Source organism: Coloeus monedula (genome assembly GCF_965178545.1).
Source record: "Coloeus monedula genome assembly, chromosome: 5".
NCBI lineage: Eukaryota > Metazoa > Chordata > Aves > Passeriformes > Corvidae > Coloeus > Coloeus monedula.
In genome coordinates this window covers 18,039,646-18,066,768 of record NC_138785.1, presented here as the reverse complement: position 1 = coordinate 18,066,768, position 27,123 = coordinate 18,039,646, and the positions used below count along the sequence as shown (strand labels likewise).

The 27,123-nt window shown below is 43.1% G+C and overlaps 2 protein-coding genes across 7 annotated transcripts in view; one reads left to right on the top strand and one right to left on the bottom strand.

The window, feature by feature from the left end:
* The window catches only part of LIN54 (lin-54 DREAM MuvB core complex component), a 41,012-nt gene extending 23,484 nt beyond the window's left edge, over positions 1 to 17,528 (bottom strand). For 3 of the 6 annotated variants that reach the window (XM_082282167.1, XM_082282171.1, XM_082282172.1), the window contains exons 1-2: positions 17,357 to 17,528; positions 259 to 986 (exon numbers count right to left, since the gene is read on the bottom strand). In XM_082282167.1, the coding sequence (XP_082138293.1) occupies positions 259 to 951 (693 nt within the window). In that variant the 5' untranslated portion in view covers positions 952 to 986; positions 17,357 to 17,528. Of the gene's footprint in view, positions 1 to 258; positions 987 to 9,181; positions 9,273 to 16,854; positions 16,919 to 17,017; positions 17,060 to 17,356 lie in introns of those variants that run through there. The other 3 variants (XM_082282169.1, XM_082282168.1, XM_082282170.1) reach the window with 3 other exon arrangements.
* Positions 17,529 to 17,608: 80 nt separating this feature from the next.
* Positions 17,609 to 26,677, top strand: COPS4 (COP9 signalosome subunit 4). The gene is made up of 10 exons (XM_082282570.1): positions 17,609 to 17,911; positions 19,014 to 19,093; positions 19,825 to 19,976; positions 20,980 to 21,083; positions 21,848 to 22,001; positions 23,106 to 23,256; positions 23,606 to 23,776; positions 25,063 to 25,178; positions 25,526 to 25,610; positions 26,097 to 26,677. The coding sequence occupies exons 1-10, from the start codon at positions 17,835 to 17,837 to the stop codon at positions 26,228 to 26,230; spliced, it is 1,224 nt and encodes a 407-aa protein (XP_082138696.1). The 5' UTR covers positions 17,609 to 17,834; the 3' UTR covers positions 26,231 to 26,677.
* Positions 26,678 to 27,123: the final 446 nt, after the last annotated feature.

Below are 27,123 nucleotides of genomic sequence, written 5' to 3'. Positions count from 1 at the left end.
AAAATTATCTTAAATTTACTGAATAGTTCACTTTCTCTGAGGTAAACCCTAAGTTGCTAGACAGTAGCTAGAGGCAAACAGCATAAAATGGCAAACGCATCCACAGATGAAAGCATGGGCTAAGAGCAGCATTGTATTTAATACAAAGAATAAATGCAAAGGCTGAAAGCAACAGTGTGTCAATCAGTGCAGGAAACAGACAACAACTGCAGCAACAGAACTGGTTTTAAGACGTTTCATCAGCATAACTCATTTTACCTGTACTGTTTTTACTTGCTGGGACTGCAAGACAGAGGGCTGGGCCGCAGTGTTTATCAGCTGACTTCCCTGCGTCAAAGCTGAGACACCCACAACAGGTTTCGCTTCCGACCGACCTCCAATGACAACTTTGATCTGCTGGCCTTGTACCTTGGAGTCTCCAGCCTGGGCTTGGGACACGGCCTTCTGTGACTGCGGGAGCTGGCTGTGGGGTAATGCTAAAACAATAGGCTGGCCAGACTTGCCCAAAGTTGTTACAATCAGCTTTTGCCCGTCTGGTTTAATACTCTGACTGCCTATTTTAATATCAGTGGCCTTGTTCAGAATAATCTGATTGGCTGAGATAGTGACAGGGGTCTGAGCACCAAGTTTGTGGAGGCCACCTGGAAAGGCAGGCTTTACAGCTGCATTCACATCAGGGCTTGGGGCTGTGGTGTTCAGTGCTGCATCTCCTGAGTGGCTGCTGGGCGCAGGAACTGATTCCGTGGTGACTGCGGCTGTATTCGTGGCTGAGGAGTCGCTGGCGGAGCTTATGTTCACTATTTCTTCCAGTTCTGTTTCCATGGGAATAGACTCTCCCATCGGCGAAGACACGATAACGGCCTCAATGCTGTCATCTTCCACCAGAGTTATGCCAGTGTCCATGATTTCCTCAGGGAGCAAGCTGTTGACTTCTGCTGAAACCACCTCCATTTTAGTAGCTGTGGCAGTGATGGCCGGAACAGGTACTGCAATATTTTAAAAAGTTATTGGCTTCCAGAAAACACACATTTTCAAAGTTTTATGAATAATATTACTAAAGAAGAAAATATAGTAGAATTTTTTCAGACTGAAAGTATTGTGCATGCACAGGAGAGATATCATGGAAAAAAAAATGTTATTAAAACATAACACATTAAGCTGAACTTACTCTCAACCATAACTTACACCAAACCTCTACAACATCATTCACTGAAGTCAGATGAAGACATTACCAGCCCACTCTTCACAACACAGTACACAAAGAAGCAGTGTTTTCCCGCTGAAGATACAGGCACAGACATTTAAATTCATTGAAGCATAAAGCAAGAGTTAAGTAGCTTTAAAAAAAATCCAGTAGATGACGATGTCTTCTCACACATGTCAACATTGATTAGCAGGTTATCTTGCTCAAGAGACTTGTTATCCATTTTGGAAATCTCAGAAAAACAAATGACTGCTTAGTGATGGACTTGAACAACCCCAAAAGCTCCATCAATAGCCACCTACCCCAGGATCAAGCCAAAGCCCACTCAGAAGATGAGCAGATAATCCCTTGATGCTGGCTATGAAAAGAAGAGCTCAGTAATTTTTTTCCTCAATACTCACCAGAAAATATAACACACAAATTCATGATTAATTTGAAAGGTGCTCTAAACACAAAACAAGTAACACCCCATATGAAAGAAAACGGAATTTTTTAGAGAGTACCCAAATTATATATTAAACAAACCCGTGCAGTGAGATTCAAAGCCAGAGTCACTTCCACTTGAGAAACCTTACAGACTTTGCTGGAAATGGTCTGTACATTCCCCTAAAGCTGTATCACTGTCAAGAGTCTGAAAACAGATCAGCTTAATAAGGCATTTTCTGCACTTGCTGACCCCATGAGCACACTTGGGCACTGGATGGGTGAGCACACCATGTGGGTCTGTGTACATGCTCCTGAGTACTAATCATAAGCTCAAGGGGACAAAATCCTTGCAAATTCTGTTTCCTACCTGCTAGGAGAAGCAGAGCTGGGTTTTAATACTAATTCATGAGGAACTGTGCCAGTAAAAACACTGACCAGATGCTGAGGTGACATTGTTTCCTCAAGTCATTGTGGGCCCATTTTGTACAGCAGCTAAGTACAGAACAGCTGCATTTCACCCACGAGGTGGAAGGAGTGGGGAAAAAAACCCCTGCTAGAATTACACAGTTTCCATGCTGAGCTCCAGAGGCTAAGCTGGAGCAGTCCTGGCCTCCCTGATTGCCAAGGGTGCCACTCTGATCCCCCTCACCTCAGAGTGCCAGCCAGATCAAACTGCCATGACACTCAAGAAGCCTGAGCTGTGAAAGAACTCAACTGACAGTCAAACTCACAGCTCACTCATTGGCAGGCATTTAAAGATGCAAAGTTATCTGATGTCACTGCCAGAAATACCTCCTTTGGAAAGCATTTCTCCCAAAGTAATAATGCCTGCACAGTGATGCCAGCCCTGGTAACCAGCTCTAGACAAAACAGCCAACTCCTAAGGACACATTAGTAATAGTATCAGATTGCTGCCTTAAAGTCAAATAGGTTAACTGCTTAGATGATTACTCAAAAACAGGAATAGTAAAAGTAGACTATGATTTTGAAGACAGCCTATGTTAAGCCCACTAGGTCTTCTTCTGAGCTGTGTCACTTGACTGTCACCTCAGCAACTTGCAAAGGCTTGTGGCTCAGATATTACAATTTCAAACTATTTCAAAAAAACTAAACCTCAAACCAAACCATCGTCCTGTTCTATATTGATATGCACACAGGGCTTGGATCCAGAACTTAGACTCCTTTTGTCAAGCACAATCCATGCAATGATTGCCTCCAAGTCTGAAAAGGAGAGACTCATCTAAATCAGACAGTGGGAAAGTCTGTAAGTCACTCTGTAACTATAAATAATTTTAAATAACTTGCTTTTGGTTTGCATTTGTACATGTTTTTCCCAAGAAGAAAGGCCATTCTTAGTATCTTTTAACAGTATGACCATGAAATACTTAAATATACCTAAGTAGTTTTATAGTTCAACAGTTATTTGCCTTCTTCATCCTTGCCATTTGGTCATGTTACAAAGAATAAGTGGTTATTAAATACCTATATCTAGCTGAAAGTATATTTATATTAAAATACATGGAGTCAGGCTTTTAGACAGCATTTTGAGTCCAAACCAACCACTTGCAAGTCAGAATGCAGAAGGAAAAGAAATACATCACATCTGGAATCAGAAACTGAGAAGTGAAAAGGAAAGAAACATTACTCAGTTACTGGATTAACAGTTTATCGCAACCACGTTGGAGGATTTTGCAGTTATCAGGTCATTTTAAACTTAGCTTCCACTAATATATTCAGGCTAGTGTGCTCAACAACAGCAAAAAGGAACCATAACACAACCCACTTGTTTTATTTCTTCACTGCATATTGGACATGACTGAAACAGATACGTGAAAGGCAATAATTAAAATCTCATCCTGGCTATACCACAGGCAGCTGTCAAAGGCAGCTTCAACATCTCTGCAGATTTTTAGTTTTTGGTATTTAGCCAGGATTTCTCAACAGTTCAGCTGTTTATTTTTTACTAATGCTTTTATACTGTTTCCATTTTTCCAGCTCCTCTACTAAAGCGATTACCAACAGTAAAAGCATGCCAACCTCTTTTAGGATCCTAACAGCCTTGAGATTGTCAAGAAAGTTAAAATAATTCTCTACCCTATTTGAAACCCTTGTAAGTTTCACTCACTTCAGCAGTTATGCTCTGAGTACTGGATAATGCAAGAGCTCTAACTACAACCCCTTGAAAAGATGCATCACTAAGTGTTTACTCAAAACCTGAAGAAAAAAGCCAATCTAGACCAAGGAAGTGTTTAGGCTTCAGACTGGGAAACTCGACAAAAATCCTAGGTTCAGATTACTAAACAGATAATTTTAGCCTAAAAAATAATGGCCATACAATTAAATAAAAGCTCACAAAGAAATTCACATAATGAAGATTTGTAAACATAGCTAGCTCAGGACACCCAACCAGCCAAACACATTAAAAAAATTAGAGACTAAAGCATATTGTCAGCAAAGTCTTGGACCAACAACTTTGAAAAGTGCTAGGTACAGTAAGTACGAGGAGAGGAAAATATTCTCAGTTTGAGCAAGCCACCTGTGATCATCCTACTCATAAAACAGATTCCTATTCTTGATAGTCACAAAGAACAATATATCTATGATGGTGTAAAGGATAAAGAGGATTTGTAAGGAAGAGGATAAAGAAGACCAAGACTGCTGGCAAAAATACAGAATGGTGTCTGACAGGTATCTGTGAATTTTCATCTTTTTTCTCTGTCACTGCAAAATCTTTAAGAAACTGTGTTAAAAGTATTGAGATAATCATATTAACATCTTTGTTGACAAAATACCACAATAGCCACACTAAACAGGAAAACCAAAAAAATCAATATAATAAAGCACAGTGATCTACAAAGAAGTAAACAAAATGCAAGACATAACAATGCTTGTACTTTTCAGTAACTGCATTTTATTACATGCAGAAACATCTCCATTTCACTAAGAATAGCCAACCTTCCAGCCTGCAACCATGAGCAGTTTGAGTACAGTGACACGTTGTGGGATATGCCCAGCCACTGCCCTGGAGGGATGTCTGCTGAGATAAAAGATTTCGCAATCGCCCAGCAGGACTCCCTGGAAAGGTGACCACTTTTGGATCATGGCGAGGAAAGGTAGACCCACAATCCTTTGGGAGACCCTATGCAGATCATTCTGTAACCCATTGGTCTGTCCCAGACCCTCTGTAATCCATTGGTCCCCTACTGATCCCCTGTATCCCTATAAAGGCAAGCTCCCTCGAACCCCTCGAGGGAGAGCTCGTCCCTGGCTCCCCCCTTTGCCAGAGAGGACCCACAATAAAGCTCCCTTCGTGCGGAACCAGCCACACGAGCCTTCTCGTCTCTCTCTCTGGTCTGGTTTGGCCTGGAGGCTGCCCTGCAGAGCTGAGCTGAAATCACGAGCTGATAATCACTAAAGAGCTGACAGCCTCTGCAAGGGCCCCTCTGCCAGCGGCTGAGGAAGACAACGGACCTCGGGAAGGCGATTCCTTTCGGGACCATCTCCCCGAACCGGTCATCTCTTCCTGGGTCACAGCCTCGGACCCCATCACCAGCTGTAATAACACCTTACAAAACTATCAGCAAGGCTGTGTACTGCAAGCAAAATATATGTTCATAAATTCAGATTACACAGAAACAAGGCTGCTGAGACCAGCTTTACACAAACTCCTGGGAAGGTGATGCACGTTAGCAAGGCCATGACAACGAAGCAGAGGACCAAAGGGACTCATCACCATTTGTGGCTGCTTTAGCGAGCCCCTTCTTATTCTGTTTTCAGTGCACAGCACTGGCCTGGTGGCGCTCAGCCATGGGAACACTCTGGTATAACTTGACAGATCTAGGAACACTGGCCAGACCTGCCTTGAGTCATTGGCAATGTTCATTTCTTAACCAAATTCTCAAGTGTCACTTTCACCAGAAAATAAGGAAATCTAATTAGTAACAGCTTCTGTATGAACACCTTGTGAAGTACAAAACAAACCCACACCACCCAAAATCAAAAGCCTGATAAATGCAATACATCTAATGGACCCCTAAAGCAGCAGGGATTCTCCTGGGATCAGCAAGAAAACACTAAGTGAAACGAAATATCATTGCCAAATACAGCAGTATCTGCTAGTAGCTCTTTAAAGCTGGGACAGATACACTTAAGAGTAGCACTATTAAGAGCCAAAAGGCGCAAATATTTTCAACTTCTGAGCTAAAACTGGGCAAAAACCCTTAAAAAGAGGTATGAAGAAGAACAATAAAGCCTGCTCTCAAGAAAGGGGAGAATGAAGCTGAAAAGCTGAGTCAGGTGAATGGCAGAAAAGTAAGAGAGGACAACCTAACAAGTAATTGTTCACTACAAGTACAGTGGACTCTAATGAAAATGAATACAAAAGAATGCAGTATCACCAGTTAGTAGAAAAGGGGTAACATTTGGAAGTTTCATTGCTGAGACAAAAATATGCCAACACCATCTCTTCTCTTTCCAAACAAGGTGCAGCAGAAAACTGTCAGCAGGCTATAGCTTACATTTGAGGATTTTAGAACTCAAAAATTCCACAATATTTGTATGGTTACATTCATAAAATTGGCATATTTAAACCTTAACTAGCAAAGGTTTAAAAACACAATATATTTCATTCCTAAGTCCATTCATTAGAACAAAAGCAAGAGCAGGAAGAAGAAGGGGAAATACAGAATGGATCCTTAATGATTTAACTGAGAAGCTTGACATGCTGTCAACCACATTTTAGGTGTTTAAAGGCTTTTCAAATTTTTCAGCTTCTGCTTATCTGCCCTCTCCTCTACTTGCAGATACGTAAACTCCTGAAGGCTGCTGAGCTGAATAAATCCGATTTTTTGGGGGACTTAATACTTAGAGATTAAGCAATTTGAAATGACCAGGCCTCAACTGCCAGTGCCTAGACCTTTCTGTCAGGGCAGGGACAGGTAGCAGACCTGTCTGCAAAAGGTGTGCCCAGGTGTTGGACCTCCTGCAGCAGGTGGCTGAGCTGCAGGAGATGGTAGGAAGGAGCTGGATGGCTGGTTCCAAGCACAGGCTGCAGGACACTCAGTCTACAGCCAAAGAGCCAAAAACTCCCCCATCAACACACCCAGAAGGGACAGGAGCAATCATCATGCTGAAGAATGGAGGCTTGCAATGACAAGGACTAGCAGGAGGAAGAGACTTCTCCCAAAGGCTCTGCAGACTGAAGAGGAAACACCTATCACAGCAGGAAAGATGTTGCAGCTAAGGCAGCCCCATCTACTCCCCATGCCACCAGTAGGAGTTTGGGTACTCAGACCATGGGACTGGCTTGGAGAAACCTGGTCTGTGAGGGACTGGTGGGGGTCCATCTGCCAGAGAAAGGAAAGAGATTCTTCATTCATAGGCTTGTCTGGATGGTGAGGAGGGTTTTAAACTACAGCTGTCAGAAGAGGCAAACGGAGGGTTGTGATCTGGAGTGGAGTCTGGTTGGATGCCTGTAGCCAGCAGTGTTCCCCAAGGAGTCAGTACCGGGTCTGGTCCTGCTGAACTTGTTAAATGACCTGGATGACAGGACAGAGCACATCCTCAGCAAGTTTGTGGATGACTAAAAACTGGGAGGAGTGGCTGACACACCAAGAGGTGGTGCTACCATTCAGTGAGACTTGGACAGAGAGGAACCTAACAAAAATTCATCAAAAGCAAGTGCAGGGTCCTACACCTGGTGAGGAATAATCCCACACACCAGTGCAAGCTGGGGGCTGACCTGCTGGAAAGCAGCTCTGTGGAGAACAACCTGGGAGTTGTTCCAGGGGACAAGTTCTCTGCAAGCCAGCAATGTGTGCCTCTGTGGCCAAGAAGGCCAGTGGCACCCTGGTGTGAGTTAGGAACAGTGTGGTCACTAGAACTGCTGCCTGGAGAGGTTGTGGAGGGTCCTCTTCTGCAAAAACCCACCTAGACACAAACACATGTAACCTGCCCTAGGTTTGGTTGGAATAGACAATCTCCAGAGGTCCCTTCCAACCCCAGCCATTCTGTGATTCTGTGAGCACTTGGAAGCTGCAACAATTTAAGTACAATCCAGTGGAAGAGAGAGATTTAAGTACAATCCCATGGAAACACTGTACTGCAGTAGCAATTCATTCACCTGCTCTGATTCCTCTTCCTAATCTCCCAGCTCTTGGGATGTAGGGGAATAAAAGCAAGTTGCAATTATTCAACCATGAAACAGTTACTAAGCTCTCCATGCTGCTATAATTAACATATAACACCACAAAATATGGACAAGGACAGTTAAAACAAAATGAGCACCCCCTCCTGCCCAAAAAACCCAAATCACAGAGGAAGAAAGATTATGTTCTTTGCAGACATGCTGTAAAGAAAAAAAAAATTTAAAGTTTTCAAAAATTCATGTCTTACTGTCTTCAAAACAGAAATGTTTTACACAATTGCATCTTCTTCCTTCACCACAACAGCTGCGACAAATATACTGTAAGACTCAGCTATCCTGTGACCTATAGCTGTTTTCTTCACATCAAAACTATTTCTTACATAGAAGGAATCATAGCATGCTATCACAGAAATTCAATTACACACTGCAAGTACAAAAGCAATTTCTACAATTAAACTAACAAGGACCTTAGAAAGAGTACATAACCGAAAATCTCCATGAGTCAGAGCCTTTCAGGCAAAATGGAAGGTGGAGAGAAAAAGAAAAAAGCTATAACTAAGTTTTGGATAAAAGCAGCATGTCATACAAATTGCAAATGGTTGAATCACGTTACATGTACAAGCGAATGCATTGTTTCCTAGAAAACCAGCATTTCAAAACACTGAGATATCTAGTTCTGGATTGGACAACCCCCTTTCGACCACAAGAAAATACTACGTTGCCCAAAGGTACCATCTGTTACAAAAGAAGATTATTAAGGAAGAACATTCCAGCGCTTGTGAGGTACTGAACAAAACACAATAAAACTCCAAGCACTCACTCAGAGTCATTAGTTAAAGTCTTAAACACTACTTGTTTACCACACACCTCACTTACAGCAACTTTCCAGAAAAGTACTGGAAATAATATTCTGTGCAGCAGAATACTTCAAAGCAGTTCAGTTTGCCTTCTGTAATTGGAAACAATGTTCTACTTTCAAGCAGAGCTTTAGGCAAACTAAAAATAAAATAGAAACTAAAAATCAGAACATTTCCCTTTGCCCTTCCCTTGGTTTGCATGCCAGTCATTTTCAAAACATACCATAGCACGAAAGCCAAAACACAGACCTGCACAGATGCTAAGGCCACTAAACATATTCTGAAGGTGTTCACTACAGAGAACAATCCAAATTTGGGGTTTGTAGATTCCAGGGCCTTTACATTTAATCAAGTACTTCTAACCTTATGTTCCCTACAAACTTTGGTTTGAGATGAAAAGGAAAAAAAAAACTAAAATAACTTCAAATAATTTAATTTTCTGCAGTGTTTAGTAGGCCAACAGTAAGGCATTACAAATCTAAAATTACATTGAATAAACATGTAGTGAACTTAGTTTGACTGATAAAAAAATCCAAAAACCAAACAAACCTGAAATGCGAAGAGTACTTATCACTAGACCCCCCAAAAATGCAGATTTTCGTCTTCTATATATAGCTTGAAATAAAGGTCTTGCTTTCCAAACTCCAGACACCTCTTGAATGTGAGGCTACAGAAGAATTCCAAAGACACAGCAATATCACACCAAGAACACTCTTAACAACACATGAAAACTACCACCATAGGCTTGATATCGAGTTCCCCACAGACTTTTAGCAGGTGTTATCATATTGCACACCTTTAAGATGTGGCTGTCTGCCAGCAATTTCAGCAAGAGTTTTACATTTTAGAGCTGTTTTTATGAACAAGAGTTCATCACAACAGAACTGTAACCTGCCAGTTTACTGAGACTTTGCCAACCAGGAAGCACAATGATGAGCCAGTGCATCACATATATACTACACCAGTACTGCCCAGCTGGGAGGTACAATGCATGAAGTTCATTCTAACCGAAACAAAAACCCCACACCCAACACTGATTTCAGTCAAGTATTTAATTTCAAAAAAATACGCTAAAATGGCACACAAAATTTGGCTCTAAAATCTTTATTCCTTATGTGTCTTATGCAATCATGATCCTTTTCAAAGTTAGAACACCACAGAGAAGAAAACCAGAAAAAAAATCTTAAGACAATACAGCACAATGCTTTAAAGGTGGTGCTGTCAAGATTTGAACAGTGGTGAAAGCTGCTATGGCCACTACCGCTTTTTAAACTTATCCTAGAAATCTAGGTTGGCTTTCTTCATTTTTGAGTCCAGTGGAGCATTAAAACAAAGACAGCCCAAACAGTTACATTGGAGTGATCTGCAGGAAAACATGCTTATAGCTGCAGATCTCAGCAGTTCAACCAGCTTTAAACATGACAACACTTCACAAGTACAGAGTATATTTACTTGCAGAAGGGCTGAGCTGAAGATAAACAGCTCACCTGCAGGCAAACCAGGACTTCATCCAGATTCCTTCATTCAGAAAAAACCACTATTAACACTCCCTTCCCACTACAATCTCTAGATAGAGCACCTCTGTATTCCTTTTGGGAAAACTTACTTAAACAACTAGGACTGTGCAATAGCTGACTGACTTTTGTGGAATGAAATTCCACATTAAGATTTTGAGTTGAGATCAATTCAACAGGAGAAATAGGAATTTCTGTGGAATCTGCATCCCTGCTCCAGTACCACATGGGTCACTTCAAATGCAGGCTTCTCTAGACCTCTGAAGTCTCATGTGTCATAACATAAAAGGTTGAAGAGCTTCCGAAACACAAACTCCAAGTTTCAGCAGCTTTAGGTAAGAAAACCAACAGCTTTGGATAAACACTTCAAAAACTCCCAAAACCTTACAGGCAGGACTAGCCAGAAAGAAGCATTTCAGTGACTAGGACAACACTGTATCTCTTACAATCTTTGCTTTCAATATGCTGAAAGCGACACAGCAAGATATCGACACTGTATCTTATCCTATCCCTAGAGAACTCTCTTCCAGACAATATGCCAAGCAAGGCCACTTAAGGAAGAGGAGTTCTTTGCATGCACCCTCCATGCTGCTCACCGTTCCAGTGCCCAATCACTCTCTGGGGGAAGAACCCTTTCCTACTACCCAACCTAAACAACCAGCAAGCTTTGAGAAAAGCCCCAAATCTGTCTCTACAGGATACCCTTCCAAATTTGATTTTCATGGCAAACATGCTCAACCACCATTTGAATAAGTCATCACTAAGTACACTGAGTTGATACAGATCCAGAATGTTCATCTTCTCAGAATTACTAAGTGAAGAAACAATAGCATGCAAAGCCTTAACTGTATTTTTCCATGGAAGAAGTTGTTCGGCTTTTTTTTTAATGTAGCAAGATCTAGCTCTTCACTACATCTAAAACCAATTTGACACACAAAAGAAGCTTTAGCCAACTGTCAGGTCAATTTTGAGGGCTGGAGATTAGCAGTGATTAACACATGACAGGACACTGGAGCTGACCTGCAGTTTGGCAGGTTCTCTGTGCGACTCAGTCGTCCTCGTTCATCACTACACAGTTAATAGCACCATGTACCCACAAAGAGCCGGACACACCTGCACCAGAGGCTGTCACTCTAAATTCTCTCACAGTCCAGCTCAGGACACACACCCAAACAGCTCTGTATCAAACTGTACAGCCTACCGAAACCAACCCAGCAGCAGCAACAGAACTTAAAAATAACTATGGGATGTCTTTCCGCAAAATTCTGTAGCATCTGCATTTATCAATGTCATTAAGAATTCTTGTTAAGAATCCAAGACATCCAACTTGTCAAAACCTTTTATTCAACCTATTTCTTTTTGCTGACATAACACCAAAACTCACCTTCCTGTTCAACAAAGAATGAGCTCTTATTTTTCCTAGTCATTCCAGTAGCAATGGTAAAAACTCACAAGCAGCCTCCCTCTTGCCTGTTTTCTGCTTCTCTCCTGGGAAAGCCACATTTTTTTGTCCACAAGAAACAGGAGTGACAAACCTTGCCAATATCATTGAGTGCAAAACTGACTACAGCCTTACTGATCATTCCAGTGTAGCCAGTCCACAGCACTGGCACCAAAACTAATCTCTGCAAATGGAAAAACACCCACTGGTCATTTAATGATCCAGGCATTCTCCCAGCAAAGAAAAAATTTATTTTAGGAAAAGATCAATGCATAACAACACAGGGTTCACAGTTCACAGATTCTTGACTGCTTGCTAGTACAAGGGATTTAGAACACCTACCTATGCAAAGTAGAATCAAGTTACAGTTTAGAAAGTGAAGGTCACTTGTTTGCCTAAGTTGATTTCAAGGGGAAAACAAATAAATCTTAGAGAAACAAATCCTTTTACTGGGTCATTTTATAAGCAAAACAAACTCAAGAACAGGCTAGTTAATCTCCTTGTTTGCTGTGTTCTCTCATCCCTTTTTAACAAATACAAACAAGCCCATCAACTATTCCAGGCAACTGAAGCTCACAAAAAAATAGGAAATGCAGTTCTTAAGAAACTCTTGACACCAGACATGTTTTCATTCTTTAGGAAAGCCTCTGCAGAAACATATGTATACCCAAGACTCACCCTGCCCTGCTGGCATACTGTCAAACGAAAGAGCACAACTGCACGTAGGTGATCTTGCTGTACTACAATTCTCCTAATTAACTGCCATTCTTCAATTTTGCTATCTTTTCAATAATGGGCAAAACAGTGTCATTCATTTCAGGCATTCCCTATTTTCTTACTCTCTCTGACACTCTCTGTTTTCTCTCTAAAATTGAAAGATTTGTTTTGTCATAAAGCAAAGAATTACAAAATCACTCAGCACTGTTTTTTTCAACAGAGAGGCTTTTGTTTAAGCTTACTGAGCTAGAGATGCTTTAACAAAATGCATGTCATGAAACCAGAAAAAGATGAATCCATGAGGAAGCTATGATTAACAAGAGTAAGTGGAAAAATTAATCACCTAAGACTGCAAACTCACCATGTTTGCATATGTAATAGCAGAGTGAAAGCAAATAGTTTTAACACAGTAATAAAATATGTCGAACACAGGCAAAACAATTTCCATTCCCTTTTCCACTCTCTACAGAAGGCAAGACATGGAGGCAGTTTGTCTGCATGCTTCCCAGAGGATCATGGCTCTAGATTTATCAAATACAATACCAGTGGCAAACTAGAACAAGGAAAAAAACCCAACCTTACTCCTTATCAAATGCTGAATACATAACTAGTGTAAGTATCTGGTCTTTTTTCCAACAGCTACAATGAATACTTAAGAAAATACCAGGTGTTCTTCTACCACAAATTAACCACCTATAGTCACAAAATAGTTCCCAAGGCAACCATAATTCCCTCAACCCATGCACACCACTTCCTTCCCATTACTCTACATTCTGCTAAGTGAGTGCTCACTGCCTGAGATACCACACAAACAACTGTGTGCAGCAGATCAGAAGAATGGGCAAGGTACACAAATTAGCAACTCCTACATGTTTAAAGTGACAGTTGTCAAGTGATATGTACATGAGAACTTTATATTACACTGTTGAGAGTTTTGGGTTTGTTTGGGTTTTTTTCCATGAGAAGATTGCTTAAGCTCATGTTTCCACTGCCAAGTTTATAACAGAGGTGCTAGCTGGTTTGTTTTTAACAATGGACAGAGAAAAAAACCAAATCAACACACCAACTAACCTCTTGTCCACATACCAGTTCTGAAGAGATCCTTCTTCCCTTGGCAAATTCTGGGTAATTTATGCTTCCATTATAATTTCAAAATGAAAAGCAAAAGCTAAAAAAACCTTGTATGTCAATAAATTGCTAATTATACACTAACAAAACAAACACCTGTTACAATTTTATAGGATTTAGTGTAAGCAATATCCTAGCAATACCTTTATTGCACTGTTACTTCAAATAACATCATTTGCTACTTTGACCACTGTGCACACGAGCAGTGGCATTACTTCCCCTATATTTCAGTTCCCTGTGCGTATTAATTACTGCTAAAGGTGTCCTGCTCACCTTTGGCATCTGCCCTTTCATTTCCATACACTTTCCCTTCTTGTGCTAGCAAACATCTGTGTAGCTGCAAGGGCAGCCCAGAGGAAGGAGCCAGGCTGGAGCAAAGCCATCCAAACCCAACTGTAGGTTGTCACTGGCCCATTTTCTCTGTGCCACTGACACTGGTGTTCAACCCAGGAAGAAAATTACTCCACAAAGTAGTAAGCAAATTCTGGCAAGTCAGTGTGCTGAGATAGCTCAGTTCAAAGTCTATGAGCACCAGAGCAGCACCAAGGGATCACACCTAAAAGATTTTTCACAGAAACAATAATTTCATCCAAGGAAGACAAAGTTCTTGAGTCTATAGCAGAAACTGCTGCTACTCCAAAGGAAGAAAAACCCCAAAACAGTCAGTCCCTAGAGAGGGGGATTCAGTACGTACCTAGAACTCATGCAACAGCTCAAAGCAGAGCCCAAAACTAAGGACACAACCCTCATGTGAGAAGCAACACATCCAATGGCAGAAGGATGGCTCTTGAAGGGGAGTGACACACAAATTAAGGAGCCACAAACAAAGATCTGGAACATGAGAATCTCTCACATCCTGTAGCTTTGCGCCTCATCACTGATCAAGGGGTTATTTTGTCACTCTCACTCTTTCTTGTGCAAGAACTTTTTTTTCAGATTTCTAATATTGTCAGGTGAGCAAGCCTAGTCACAGGCTGTACTGAAAGCCACATGCTCCTCATCAGCTTTCTGAGCAACCAAGGAAACCAAGCTACTCAAATATAAGGCCTGGCAAAATGCAAACCTTCGAAACAAGAATTCAAGAAATATTTTCCACTTCTCACTGGGAGCTCCTGAAACTAAGAAGAATAATAAAAAACCCAAACCAAACAATCCTGAGTTTACCTCCTAGGAACTTGCTATGAAGTATCCCACCACACCCTCTCACTGTTGTAGTGTACAAACTCTGTAGGACATTAGGATGTGCTTCTCACAGCATGTGACAAAGAAAGCCCTACCTCTATAGCACATATAGGGAACAAAAGCACAAACACACCAAATGACAGAGAAGGAACCTCAGTTTGCTGCTGAAGCAGAAACCAAATGTTGTTGTGTCGTCCCCCCCCCATCTACCTTAGTTCCCCCTACAAATATTTTTTAAACAAGTGTAAGGGAAAAGAACCTAAGGGACTCTGATGGTTTTTCCAAATCTAGAATAAAATATATCACAGTGTATGAGATCTCTACATCTCTAAGAATTAATTCTGACAGTAGTCCTCATCACCACCCTTATTTACCTGTGGTTAGCAGATACTCCACCTTTGAAAGCATTTAAAACTTCTCAGGAATTCCAGCTGAACTAACTGTTGAGAGCATTCAGTTACAAACTATCTGAGTGTGGACATCACAGGAGTATAAGCAAACCAGACATCAGCAGATAGTTCTTGATACATAAGCTGAACAAGCAACCTTGCACAACAAACTGTTGAAGCTTACCCCATTACAACAAGCATGAAGTACTTTTTAACCCATTAGAGAAGCTGGGCTGTATTTTCAAATGCACTCTCCAAGGCAGCCTGTAAGAGTGTCTGGCCTACAGAACAGTACATCTCTCTGTAGGTTGATGCAATTCTGTACAAGGCATGTAACCAACACTTACCACTTGCTGACAGATATGTAAATTGGATGTCTTCACAAATAATATTTTAAGAAAAAAAAAAAAAAAAGACAAGTATAATGCATTGTATTTTACAAAGGGATGCCACTGACAGAAGAAATATTTTCAGCTAATAACACACTACTCTTCTTGCCTCCAATAAACCAAAAGCTGTTGTGAAGAAGATAACCACATACTCATGGATTCATACCTATTTGTTATTGCCAGCTCCATGTAAACATTGCAAAGAGTACTTCAAATTATTTCTCTATATTCAGTATTTCCTACAGTAACTGTATATATTTCAAGGAACTGTTCAGAAGGATGAAACTAATAAAAGGTGATTTAAATATCTGTTCTTTCCTCACCTGACATCTTAAGTCTGAGAGCTTTCCTCCTGATTACAGTATATTCCAATGGACAGTTTCACATGCTCTCAATGCCACAGGGCTTTCCAGAACCCAAATCTTCAATATCAAGCATTACATAATTAGGACATTACATGCTTCAAAGTCAAGGCCACAAATAATTAAAAACACATTCTGAATACTGATACACCTCATAACAAGCAAGAATAGTGGCAAGAAAAGATGGGACTATCTGAAAACACGCTCTGGCTACATTCACAGAATCACAGAATTGTTAAGTTCGAAAAGCACCTCTGGAGATGTCCTACCTCCCTGCCAAGACAGGGCCACTTGGAGCAGGTGACACAGGACCATGATGAGGTGGGTTTCAATGTCTCCAGAGAGAGAGACTCCACAATCTCCCTGGGCAGCCTGTTCTAGTGCTCTGCTACCCTCAACGTAAAGTTCCTCCTCGTGTTGAGGTGAAACTTCTTCTATTTTAGTTTATGGCCATATATCCTTATCCTGTTGCTGAGCAGCACCAAAAACTCTGCCACCATCCTCTTGGCACCCGCCTTTGAGATATTTATGTCCATTAATGACATCAGTCTTCTCTTCTCTAGACTAAACACACCCAGCTCCCAGAGTCTCTCCTCATAAGAGGGATGCTCCAGACCCCTTATCATCTTCGTGGCCTCCGCTGGATCCTCTCCAGTATCTCCTTGCTTTTCTTGTACTGAGGATCCCAGAACCGGTCACATTCCCTTGGAGCTGGGGGCTGTCCACCGGCCGGGCAGCGCACGCTCAGGCACAGGTGCGCCCTGACACCGGGGTGAGCTGAGGAAACACCGCACCCGCTCCGCGGGGCAGAGCCGGAGCGAGCATCCCGCTGACACAGGCGGGACGTCCTCACCCACCCGGGGCGGAGCCCAGCGCGACCCCGGCGGCTCACCGGGGGCGGCCCGGTCTCCTCGGGCGGCGTACACCGGCGAGTTCGGCGAGCAGTCCGGGCCCCGGAGCCGCCCGACGCGCTGTCCCCGGGCCGGGGCAGCCGGGCCCCGCCGGCCCCAGGCCCGGCGCGACGAGCCCCAGCGGCCGCCGTCCCCGCGCGGTGCCGCCAGCGCGGCCGCTTCCCCCGCGCCCCCCGGGCCGGGTCTCACCTCGCGGGGGCGGCCCGGGCCCGTCAGCGCCGGCGGCTGCCACCGTATTTCGAAAGATCCGCCATTTTCAGCCCGTCACCGCCGCTCCCGCCCCCGCCGCACCTGCCCCCGCCGCCCCGCCCCGGCGCCGCCCCCGAGCCGCGAACCCCAACCCCTTCCGCACCGGCGGGTCCCGCGCATAGCCCGCTCCGAGGGGGAGCCTCACCGCGCCCTGGGGCCGCCGTGACCCCGCCGCTCCGCCGCGGCTCCGGGCGCAGCCGACCCCGGCGAGCGGCAGGGAGGGGACGCGCCGGGCGGGCGCCCCCGCGGCGGAGGGGCGGCCGGGACCGACTATCCGCGCCATCCCGGGGAGGCCGGCAGGGCCACCCGGGAGCACGGCCCGCCACAGGGAGAGCGCACAGTGAGGCCGGGCCTGTTCTTTCCCGGCGGGAGGCGGCTGTCAGCCGCGCTCGCACCCCCTTCTCCGTCCTCTCGCCGCCGCTTTCCCGCCCCTCGCACTCACCGGGAGGGCGGGCGCTCTTATTCTTCCTCCGCTGGCGATGCTTCTCTCCAGTGCCGGCGCTCCCCGGTGCCGCTCCCGGCGGCCGCGGCGGCGGCGGCCGCACCCGCGCCGATCCCGCCGCCGCGTTTGTTCAAAATCACGCGCCCCGCGCCATTCCCCCGCCGCATCCCATAATACCGCGCCGCCCTGGCAACCGCCGGCGCAGCGCCCCGCGCTTCCGGGACCGCCCCGCCTCGCCGTCCGCTTCCGGGGCCACGCGCGGGCACCACCCGCGGGAGGCGGCGGCGGCGGCTCCGGCCTTATCCCACGCGCGGTTTAAATCCCGTGGGACAGCTCCCTGGGATATTCCCCCCCGCCCGCGCGCGGGGCCCACCGGCCCGCGCCCCTTCCCGCGGCCCGCGCGCGCTCCCCCGTCACGTGACCGCCCCCCCTCCCGCCGGCGCGCGCGGCTCCATGGTGGGAGGAGGCGGCTCCCAAGATGGCGGCGGGCGCGGTGAGGCAGGACCTGGCGCAGCTGATGAACTCCAGCGGCTCCCACAAGGACCTGGCGGGAAAGTGAGTTGTCCGGCGCCGCCGCCGCCGCCTCCCCGCGCTGCGGCGAGGGGTGCGAGCCGCCCGCGGGGTGAGGGTGAAGGGGCGCCGTGCGCTGAGAGGGCGGATCGTGTCTGGCGGCCGCGTTTCTTCAAATAAAAAGGAGACAGAAAGGTTTCACCTCGTGGTTGTGTAGTTTTTTTCGTTCACGGGCTCCCGCGTGTCCGTCCGGCGCCCCTCAGGGCTCGGCTGCTGCCCCTGGGCTGTGCCACAGCGGGAGGCCGGGGAATTTGTTTTCCTCTGCTGCCGTATATCAGCGATTCTTTTGTTATTAGTAATAATTCTTATTCTCTTCATTAAGAGAGGATTTTGGTCGGCAGCCCTCAGGGGTTGAGCTGCTCGTGGCGCGATGTGTCACGTAGGTGTTTTCACTTCGAGAGTCCAGTCAGATGCAGATCCGTCACCTGGAATTCCTTGACTCCCTGTCCAGTTGCTTGTGTTTTAGGGGAGCTGTGTCACTTGTACGATTTTCGTGTGAAACCTTGGAAATTTTGCCTTCAAAATGTAGCTTGAACGCGGATGTAGTACTTTATCAGTATTGCACACACTGAGACAAAGTTTCCTTAGCTTGCTGAAACAAGAAAAGAGAAATTGCTGGTTTTTGTAGCAATAAACACTTGAAAACACATAGTGTGTACCTGTGTTAATGTCAAGTGGCTGTAACATAATATTTATCACCCAGTCGCATAGAGTGTGGCATTTTGAACATTTGACTACATTGGTTAATCTATGACCAGTAAACTTTTCATTACTTTTTCTATGCGCTATCCTGGACATGTGGTTATTAATTTTTTAAACCTCCAAAATCACACATACATTCTTAGATAACAAAAATTATGAGCTCTGTTATCTGAGAATCTAGTCGTGGGTTTTAAGAAGAGCCAGGTGCCAATTCCAGGTGAATGTTCATAGTACTTGAGAACAAACTGTTTGGAGAATTGCCACCTTCAAGCATACAAAATATGAGCAAAAATAGGGCTCTGACATGAAAAGTAAGCAGAGGGGCAGAAGTTCTTAGTGAAAAAAAAAGTCATTTTTAACCTTTTTTTTATTTCTTTATGGACAGGTACCGTCAAATATTGGAAAAAGCCATTCAGCTGTCGGGTGTGGAACAGCTTGAAGCTCTGAAAGCTTTTGTAGAAGCAAGTAAGTGCATCTAAGTGGTTGCACACTGAGTGAAGGCCAGAGGTCTGTGGGGTTGTGTGTTTGTTAGCTCTATGTGAGGCTGTGTAAATGCAATGTATTTTGGTCCTGTTGGACCTCAGACACAACAGGAAGAAGAACCCTCATCACCACATTTGGAAGTGAAGAGGGAATGGATTTGTAAGCTTTGTGGTTATTACAGCTTTCCAACCTGTCAGCGCTGGAAGGTGAAAACAAAGCAGCCTCTGTTGGGTGCTAAAGTTGGTACTGGATGCCACGTGGTATTTAAACTGACAGCCTCCTTCTTCACCCATTTGTAAAACTGCCAAGAAATTGTTAGGGGGATTTTTATTTGGGTGTTCGGCTTATTGAACATCTCTGTGAATTATATCTATTAAAATGTTTTTAAAGTCGAGAATAAGCTTAGTGAGATTTAGCCCAAACATGTGCTTTGTCCAAGATACTTCAGCAACTGAGAACTGTAAATCAAGGTGAAAAATTCATTTTTTTCCGTCAGGGGTTAGAACTCTGGTGACCTCTAGTGTAAAGAGTTTCTGAAAGAAAAAACCTCCCACCTTTTTTAAAAAAGGGAAAAAAAAGTCATCCTTGCTTGCATACCGTTTTAAAAATTGAAATATTCAAATTTAGCATAAAAGCAAATTATCACCTGCAGTGAAGGCACTGACAAATATGGCACCTATTCTGTGTTTTTCTTCTGTGCATCTCTGAACCAGTGGTGAATGAGAATGTCAGTCTAGTGATCTCACGGCAGCTGCTGACAGATTTCTGTACCCATCTTCCAAGTCTCCCTGACAGCACAGCCAAAGAAATTTACCACTTCACCTTGGAAAAGATACAGCCCAGAGTTATTTCGTTTGAAGAACAGGTGAGAAATCAATGAGGGGGGGTTTGGCTTTGGTTTTTCCCCTCCTTATCTGCTGACTATTTCAAGCCTTTCAAAGAGCTGTTCAAAACAGATATTCCTACTTAGAGTCCAGTTTTGCAGTCCTGTACATGGAAAACCTGAGCTGAATGCAGAGAGTACTTAGGACTGTGCAAAGATGACAGTCAATTCATCATGATGATGGACATGTAATTCCTCTGCTACCAGAAATTGGCTTGTTACAATGAAACAATCCTTGAGCCTGCTGGAGGTGCTCTAGAGAGACAGACTGCTACTCATAGTATTGCATTTTACCCGAGTAGTAGAACAGTCAGACGGTGTAAAGAGCATGCACCCTGACAAATAGCTTTTGTTTCAAAATAAATGAATTTTCTCTGTGTGTTTATTTTAGCCATAACCATTTTACCTCGAAAAAATGCTTTCTTGCAATCCCAATTCTCTTCCACTACCGAATGTGCTGCTGTGCTTTTTCAGTTCAATTCTGTGTTTTGTTGTATGAATGTGCAGTATCATCTGAGAGTTCTTAGAGAAGTTGCTTATATAAAAAGTCCTTAGGATCTAGTGTTTGAGAAGAAAGTCAAGGCAGTTTCTGCAGTGATTTTTATTCACTTCTCTTTACCTTTTGTCTTGTTAAGCAGCTTTTACTCTGAGCTGAACATGCTTGCTTTTATGTCATCATGATTAGGCATAAATTAAATTTAATACATCAGATGATTTTTTTTTTTTTTACCCACACTTCCACTTAAAAAGCCAGGTTGTAAGCACTGATATTTTGCCTGCTGACAGCTGCTCTCCAAAGTAGAAGTTTCTGCATTAGGATCTAATCACAGTTCATCTCATTCATACCTCACAGGCATGATATGAGGTGTAACTGCAAAAAAAGGCTTGTGACTTTTGGTGGTCCAGTTCTTGAAAGATTTGTTTTGTCTTTTTAAAAGCTTTATAAACGGTGACTACTTTTGCTATTGATTTTCTTGTTCTTCAGGTGGCTTCAATAAGGCAACATCTTGCATCAATCTATGAGAAAGAAGAAGACTGGAGAAACGCAGCACAAGTGTTGGTGGGGATCCCTTTGGAAACAGGGCAAAAGTATGCTATATCCAGTTCTGTGGTGTTATCTGTACCTGCTCTCTCTCTCTACTGATCTAGACCAGCGAGTGAGAATTTTGGAGTTTGCTGCAGCAGGAGTTACCCGCTATTAATTAGTGCTGATAAACAAGTCTTTCTAATAGTACTTTGCAAAAATGTTTCTAAGGTTATTGAAACGTTCCTGAAAGGTGGCAGTTCTTCCACCTGTCCACCTTCTCAGTTCAAAATGAAGGCATAGTTTGAAATTGGATAATAACAAATGCAGTTGGGGATTCTTTGGTGTGTTCGTGAAGTGGGGTTTGTTTTGGCTTGTTTTGTTTGTTCGGGTTTTTTTATGTTGAGAACCCTTGCTGTTACTTTTCTCTGGCAGTCCTTTCCCCTTTCTCAGTTTGCCCATAGAAGGAATTGCTGTAGGTTTTGCCTATTTAGTACCTATTTGTTGCACTGCAAGGTTGCTTCTTAACTCAAGTGGCTCACCACTGGTGGCAAACTTCCAGTCCACAAAAAACAAATTATGAGAGTGTAGATTTGTGTCTTGGTGGACTGCATTATTTCTACTGGTGTTTGCAGGAGCCAGTTCTCTATTGGCATTCATCTCAAATTTCTTACTCTGTACAGAAAGCACTAATTTTGGTAGTAGGGAAGAAGAAAGCAGGGTAAAGCAAATGTTGCCAAGTGCTTAAGAATCATAATAAATGTATAGAGTTAAGAGCAAGGGTAGTTCTGGAGCAACTCTGAGCACTTGCTTTTCTCTTTCCCTACAGACAGTACAATGTTGATTATAAACTGGAGACCTACCTGAAAATTGCCAGGCTGTATCTGGAGGATGATGACCCAGTTCAAGCAGAAGCTTACATTAATCGAGCTTCCCTGCTGCAGAATGAATCAACTAATGAACAGCTGCAAATCCATTATAAGGTTGTCTAACCTGCTTTATTGCTTTCTCTTTCTACAGGGAGACAATTCCACATTGAGATGTTTTTATGCACTGCCATTAAAACTCTCATCATGAGAAAAGAGACAAAGGGAAAAGCTATATGGTTTTGGGAGCTTGAGAGACACGTTGTAGCAATAATTAACTCATTCCTTACCATTTGGAGATAAGTCTGTAATGGTTCTTTAAATGCCAGCTTTACTGATAGAAAATAAAAGTTAGGCTTCAAAACATCTGAAATATTGCTGAAAATACTGCCTCCACTTTTGTCTATAAATCTAAGAGGGAGAAAAAACTGCATCCAGTATTAGAGACAGTAGAAGTCCTCCCACCCCCCAGTAATTAACTAATAAGTCCCATACATAAATGTAGCACAAAGTCTTATGTAGTAAATTAACTGCTGACATTCCTGCTTTGTTGTGGGTTTACTGTGTACATAGTTCATACACAAATTTCTCAAACCCTTTTATAACTGGTGAGCAGTGATGACTACAGTGTAATGGAATTGGTCAAGTGTGGTGGTGTTTAAAATTCTATGTCAAAGCAGATGTGCTGTGAGCAGTAGCTCAGCATCTGGTGGTTTTGGTTTGTTGGTTTTCCCTTTCCTTTTTTCTTCATCCCATATTATGTTTTGAAGTGCACACCCAGTTGAAAGTATAAATATTTTCTGTGAATTGTAGAAAAGCACGAAGGAAGGAAGAAATATCAGGTGTTACCGTGCTGAAAGGGAAAAGCAAACACTTGAAACATAAATTGCTGCCTAAGTGGTAGCTGTCAGTGTCAGTAGTGAAGGGGAAACTCACACAAGTACAGTACCAGCTGTACAATATTTCATTTACTTAGGCTCAATACTTGGCTTTTAGACATTTGTAGTGTTTAACACATGAAATGCCCTTTCAGTTGATTTCCATGATACTTTAGCAAGGACTTTTCAAGTCAAGCTAATTCTTTGAAGACGCAGATTTCCCTAGGAAGCAGAAGAACAATATTTATGGGAGCTATCACTTGATAGTGTGCAATTTTTACACACCTATATTGTGCAGCCTCCTCTGCTGCTTTTCTTTTTCTGAGATATCCTTCCTTTCTAGGTTTGCTATGCTCGAGTACTCGACTATAGAAGAAAGTTCATTGAGGCTGCCCAAAGGTACAACGAGCTGTCCTACAAGAGCATAGTCCATGAAACTGAGCGGCTGGAGGCATTGAAACATGCTTTGCATTGTACTATTTTGGCATCAGCAGGTAATACACCTTACATGTTTGTGTAAAAGACCCGACATAGGTATTTCCCCTGAAGCAAATCAGCTTGTGTGTTACTTGTGGGGAGGTACCTTGTGACAAGATTTGGTGAGGAATCCAAAATTGTGAACATGGTGTCAACGTTACCTGTTGGCACACTATTAGCTCAGAGTTGGATTCGTTCAGTGTCTTTGCCTTTGAACTGAGCACAACCAAATTCCTTTTTCAGTAGAGCTTTGTTGGCTGTTATTTGCATGTATTATGGGAAAAAAGATGGTAACTTTCTGCTGTTCACCTCCAAATACTTGGAGCTTTGGTGGTCATTTATGAGAATTCCTCTTGACTTTCCTAGGGCAACAGCGTTCCCGCATGCTTGCTACTCTTTTCAAGGATGAGAGATGCCAGCAGCTTGCAGCCTATGGGATCTTGGAGAAAATGTATCTCGACAGAATTATCCGTGGAAATCAACTGCAAGAGTTTGCAGCTATGCTGATGCCTCACCAGAAAGCAACTACAGCTGATGGTACACACTTCTCTAAAACCTTGTAATGCTAGGTGTTCATCTGTGGGAGTTAGACTTCCCAAATCAGTCAAGAAGTGTCATGGAAAAGAATTTAGTATTGCTTATATCATTAGTTTAAAAATACTTTTCAGCATGTACTTTGATAGTAAAGCTTCTTAGCCATAGTTCATCTTTCTGGTTTGCCATTAAGGTTTTGAAATACTCTTCTGGAAGATAACTTGTCAAATTTTCTTTCCCTATCCATGTACAGTCCTCTTCACTGACAAGCTCCCAGTATTTCTGAGTCTCTGTCCTCATGAGCTTCTAAGGCACTGTTAGGAATAGGGTGCCTAGAAACCCATTACATGCATGTAGGCCATAAATGGTCTGTACTGATGATACATTTATTTGAACTGCTTCCTGACTTGACAGGAAGGTGACATAGTGAGGGGATGGTTTTGACCTCACACATGTCTCCACTGACATGACATTAAATCTGGAACCTCTGAACAGTCAGAAAAAATGTCAAGTAATGACTTCACTGGAATCCTAAACACACCGGTCTCAGTTTTCTAGATTGGAAGAATATCAAAGTGGAAAAATACGTAAGCATGAAATACCTCTGAATCAGGAAAATCCTCCTGGTGAAAAATAATCGTTGATTGAGGAAAAATAAGTAACCATGTAATTGCAGAAGTGAAAACTGGGTTGAAGGTACTTGCTACCAATGTGCTGCATTCCTTCCCTTGGGTCACTTTATTGTTCATTTATAACCTGTACTGTTTGTCCTTAAAGAATGCAGGTTAGTTGGTATTTAATAATGTGCTTATCTTCAGCTAGAGGTTAAGGGGCAAATGAGTTATACTGTTGAAAACTGTTCAGTCAAGAAGAGAGACATCAGATAAGGGTTTATCACAAGCACAGTGAGAGAGGTTAATTGTACCCCTAAGAGCCGTGATGAATAATAAGAAAACCCCCAATGGTCTTTCCATTTGTCAAGCTAGGATCACAGGAGGTCAAACCCCCTCAATTCAGACATTAAGTCTTGTAGCAAGGGCTCCACTTACTTACTCTAGAAGTTAAATAAAGGGTTTATCTGTTTTAAAATCAGCCATGTGCCATCCATTTGTTTTTGTCCACTGTCTCTGCGCTGCTTAACAGGGATGCAAGGCAGATGCATCTGGACCTTCTGCACATGTAGCACTTCAGAAAAATAAAAGAGAAGCGTTTCATTTGCTCTGCTATATAAACCAATATTTCAGTCTTATAGTAATGTTTTGGGGTTTTTTTCTCATCTAACCCTAAAGGTTCCAGTATTCTGGACAGAGCTGTTATTGAACACAACTTACTATCTGCAAGCAAACTTTACAACAACATTACCTTTGAAGAGCTTGGAGCATTACTAGAGATCCCTGCAGCCAAGGTATCCATTTTCTACTGTTTTTTGGTTTTTTTTAAACAAGGAGCATGAATGGCATGAGAAAATATCTATGGTAAATATTAGGAAAATCAGTTAAATTTTAGGGAATCACTAAATATTCCATATTAGGAGGAAGGTTAAATATCTAGCACATGTATGAGAATGGGAGGTACACAATGTTGAATGAACAACAGTGGAGTTAGATGCCACTGAGAGTTTGTCTAATCATTTCATAATGAGTGCTGTCTATAGGTTCCTTCCCCCCTGTGTGTGGACCTCGTTAAGTCTGAATAATTTCTAACTTCTTTGAGAATGGACAAAGTTTCTGACATCTTTCCTTGCTATTCCAGGCAGAGAAGATCGCTTCTCAGATGATAACTGAGGGTCGCATGAATGGATTTATTGATCAGATTGATGGAATTGTTCACTTTGAGAGTAAGTTCAACCACAGTATAATTTTTTTGGCACCTTTCAGAGTGACCTTTTCGAGGTGGTGCCTGCCAGGCCAAGGATACTAAGTTTATTAATCCCTTCTGCCCAAAGTGAGCTGGCTCGTCTTTCTGTGGCCAGGAGGTGGCAGAGTTGGCCATAAGGGACAACCTTTGACACTTCACTCATTCCTGCTCTGCATCTTCTTACCCACAGGAAAGTGTGAATTTATTCCATCAGTCTCCTTCTAGGAACAGGTTCACCAGGAAGTTCTCTGTCTAATCTGCTCCAATGCAGGAGTTAGGCTTGTAACAGGCAGCCAGAATAATTGTAGCTTTTGAGTACAGAAGTGATCCTGATGTCACTGCAAGGAAGGCTTCCTCTGTGAGTTAGGTGAGGGTGGTGGCAAAAGGAAAGGTTGCAGTTGACAAGGCAGAGGAATTGCTAAGACTTGCTTTGTTTAGTGTGGGTTGTTTTTTCTTTTCTTTTCAGCTCGTGAAGCTTTGCCAACTTGGGACAAGCAGATTCAGTCGCTGTGCTTCCAAGTGAACAACCTGCTGGAGAAGATCAGTCAGACAGCCCCGGAATGGACAGCGCAGGCCATGGAGGCCCAGATGGCTCAGTGACCGTGCCCCGCTGTCTGAAGGGAGGCAGTCACCTGCCTGCTGTGCCAGCAGGGGCAAGCTGAGCAGGACTGGGAAGCAAACAAACCTACCATCTGCACTTGCCTATCTTCTGCTTCCACTGTGGTTTAGGACACTATTAGCTGATACCATGTTTGGTCTGACAGGCTCCCACTTCTCTGAGCTTAGATTGATGCTCTTGCTGCCTCTGCGTTGCACTCTGCTTGTCCTGAAAACTGATTTCCGTTTAAAAGAAGCTGTAATGTCTGCAGCAAGCTTTGGGTTTGGTTTATTTAATTTTATTTTTTTCCACTGTATTGCTATAGCTTTGTAGCCCATTACTTCCTATGATGCGTGTCCTGCTGTGAAAATAGAAGCACCACGTTTCTTTTAATTGTAATTATTCTAATAAAGGCTGAGATAAGCCACTTGGTTTAAGTGTTGTAAGGACCTGTGGTTTTGGTTTGTTTGGTTTTGTTTTCATGTTTTTTCTTAAACAGTAACTTGAAATAAATCAATTTTTTATAATTGCATTTTCAGCCCCTGAAAATGTTAAATGAAAACCATATTTTTTTTCCATCTTTGCTTATAAAATGCAGATCAAGCTGTCATGTGATAAGCAGGACTAACTTGAAATGCTTATGCACAGCAATGGAGTATGAAAGTGGCCCTTCTGACATTTATTAGTCTGGAGTTGGGCACTCTTTACCCATCCTTATGCTTTGCCAGATACACGCATTTAAAAATCACGACAAATATTTGGGTCTTCAGAGGCTTTTATGCTTGGTTATCTCCAGTCTGTTGGAAACTCCATCCACTCTTACTTTTCTAGCTGCATACCTTGGATCCATTATATTTTTCAGTTGTTCAGCTTCTTAGAGAAACAAAACCAAGTT

Excerpts from the sequence above, each read along its gene's own strand:
- COPS4 (XM_082282570.1), top strand. The coding sequence starts at position 17,835 with ATGGCGGCGGGCGCGGTGAGGCAGGACCTGGCGCAGCTGATGAACTCC. Across the intron at positions 22,002-23,105 it reads AGCTGCAAATCCATTATAAG|GTTTGCTATGCTCGAGTACT; the intron begins GTTGTCTAACCT and ends CTTCCTTTCTAG. Across the intron at positions 25,611-26,096 it reads TGGAATTGTTCACTTTGAGA|CTCGTGAAGCTTTGCCAACT; the intron begins GTAAGTTCAACC and ends TTTTCTTTTCAG.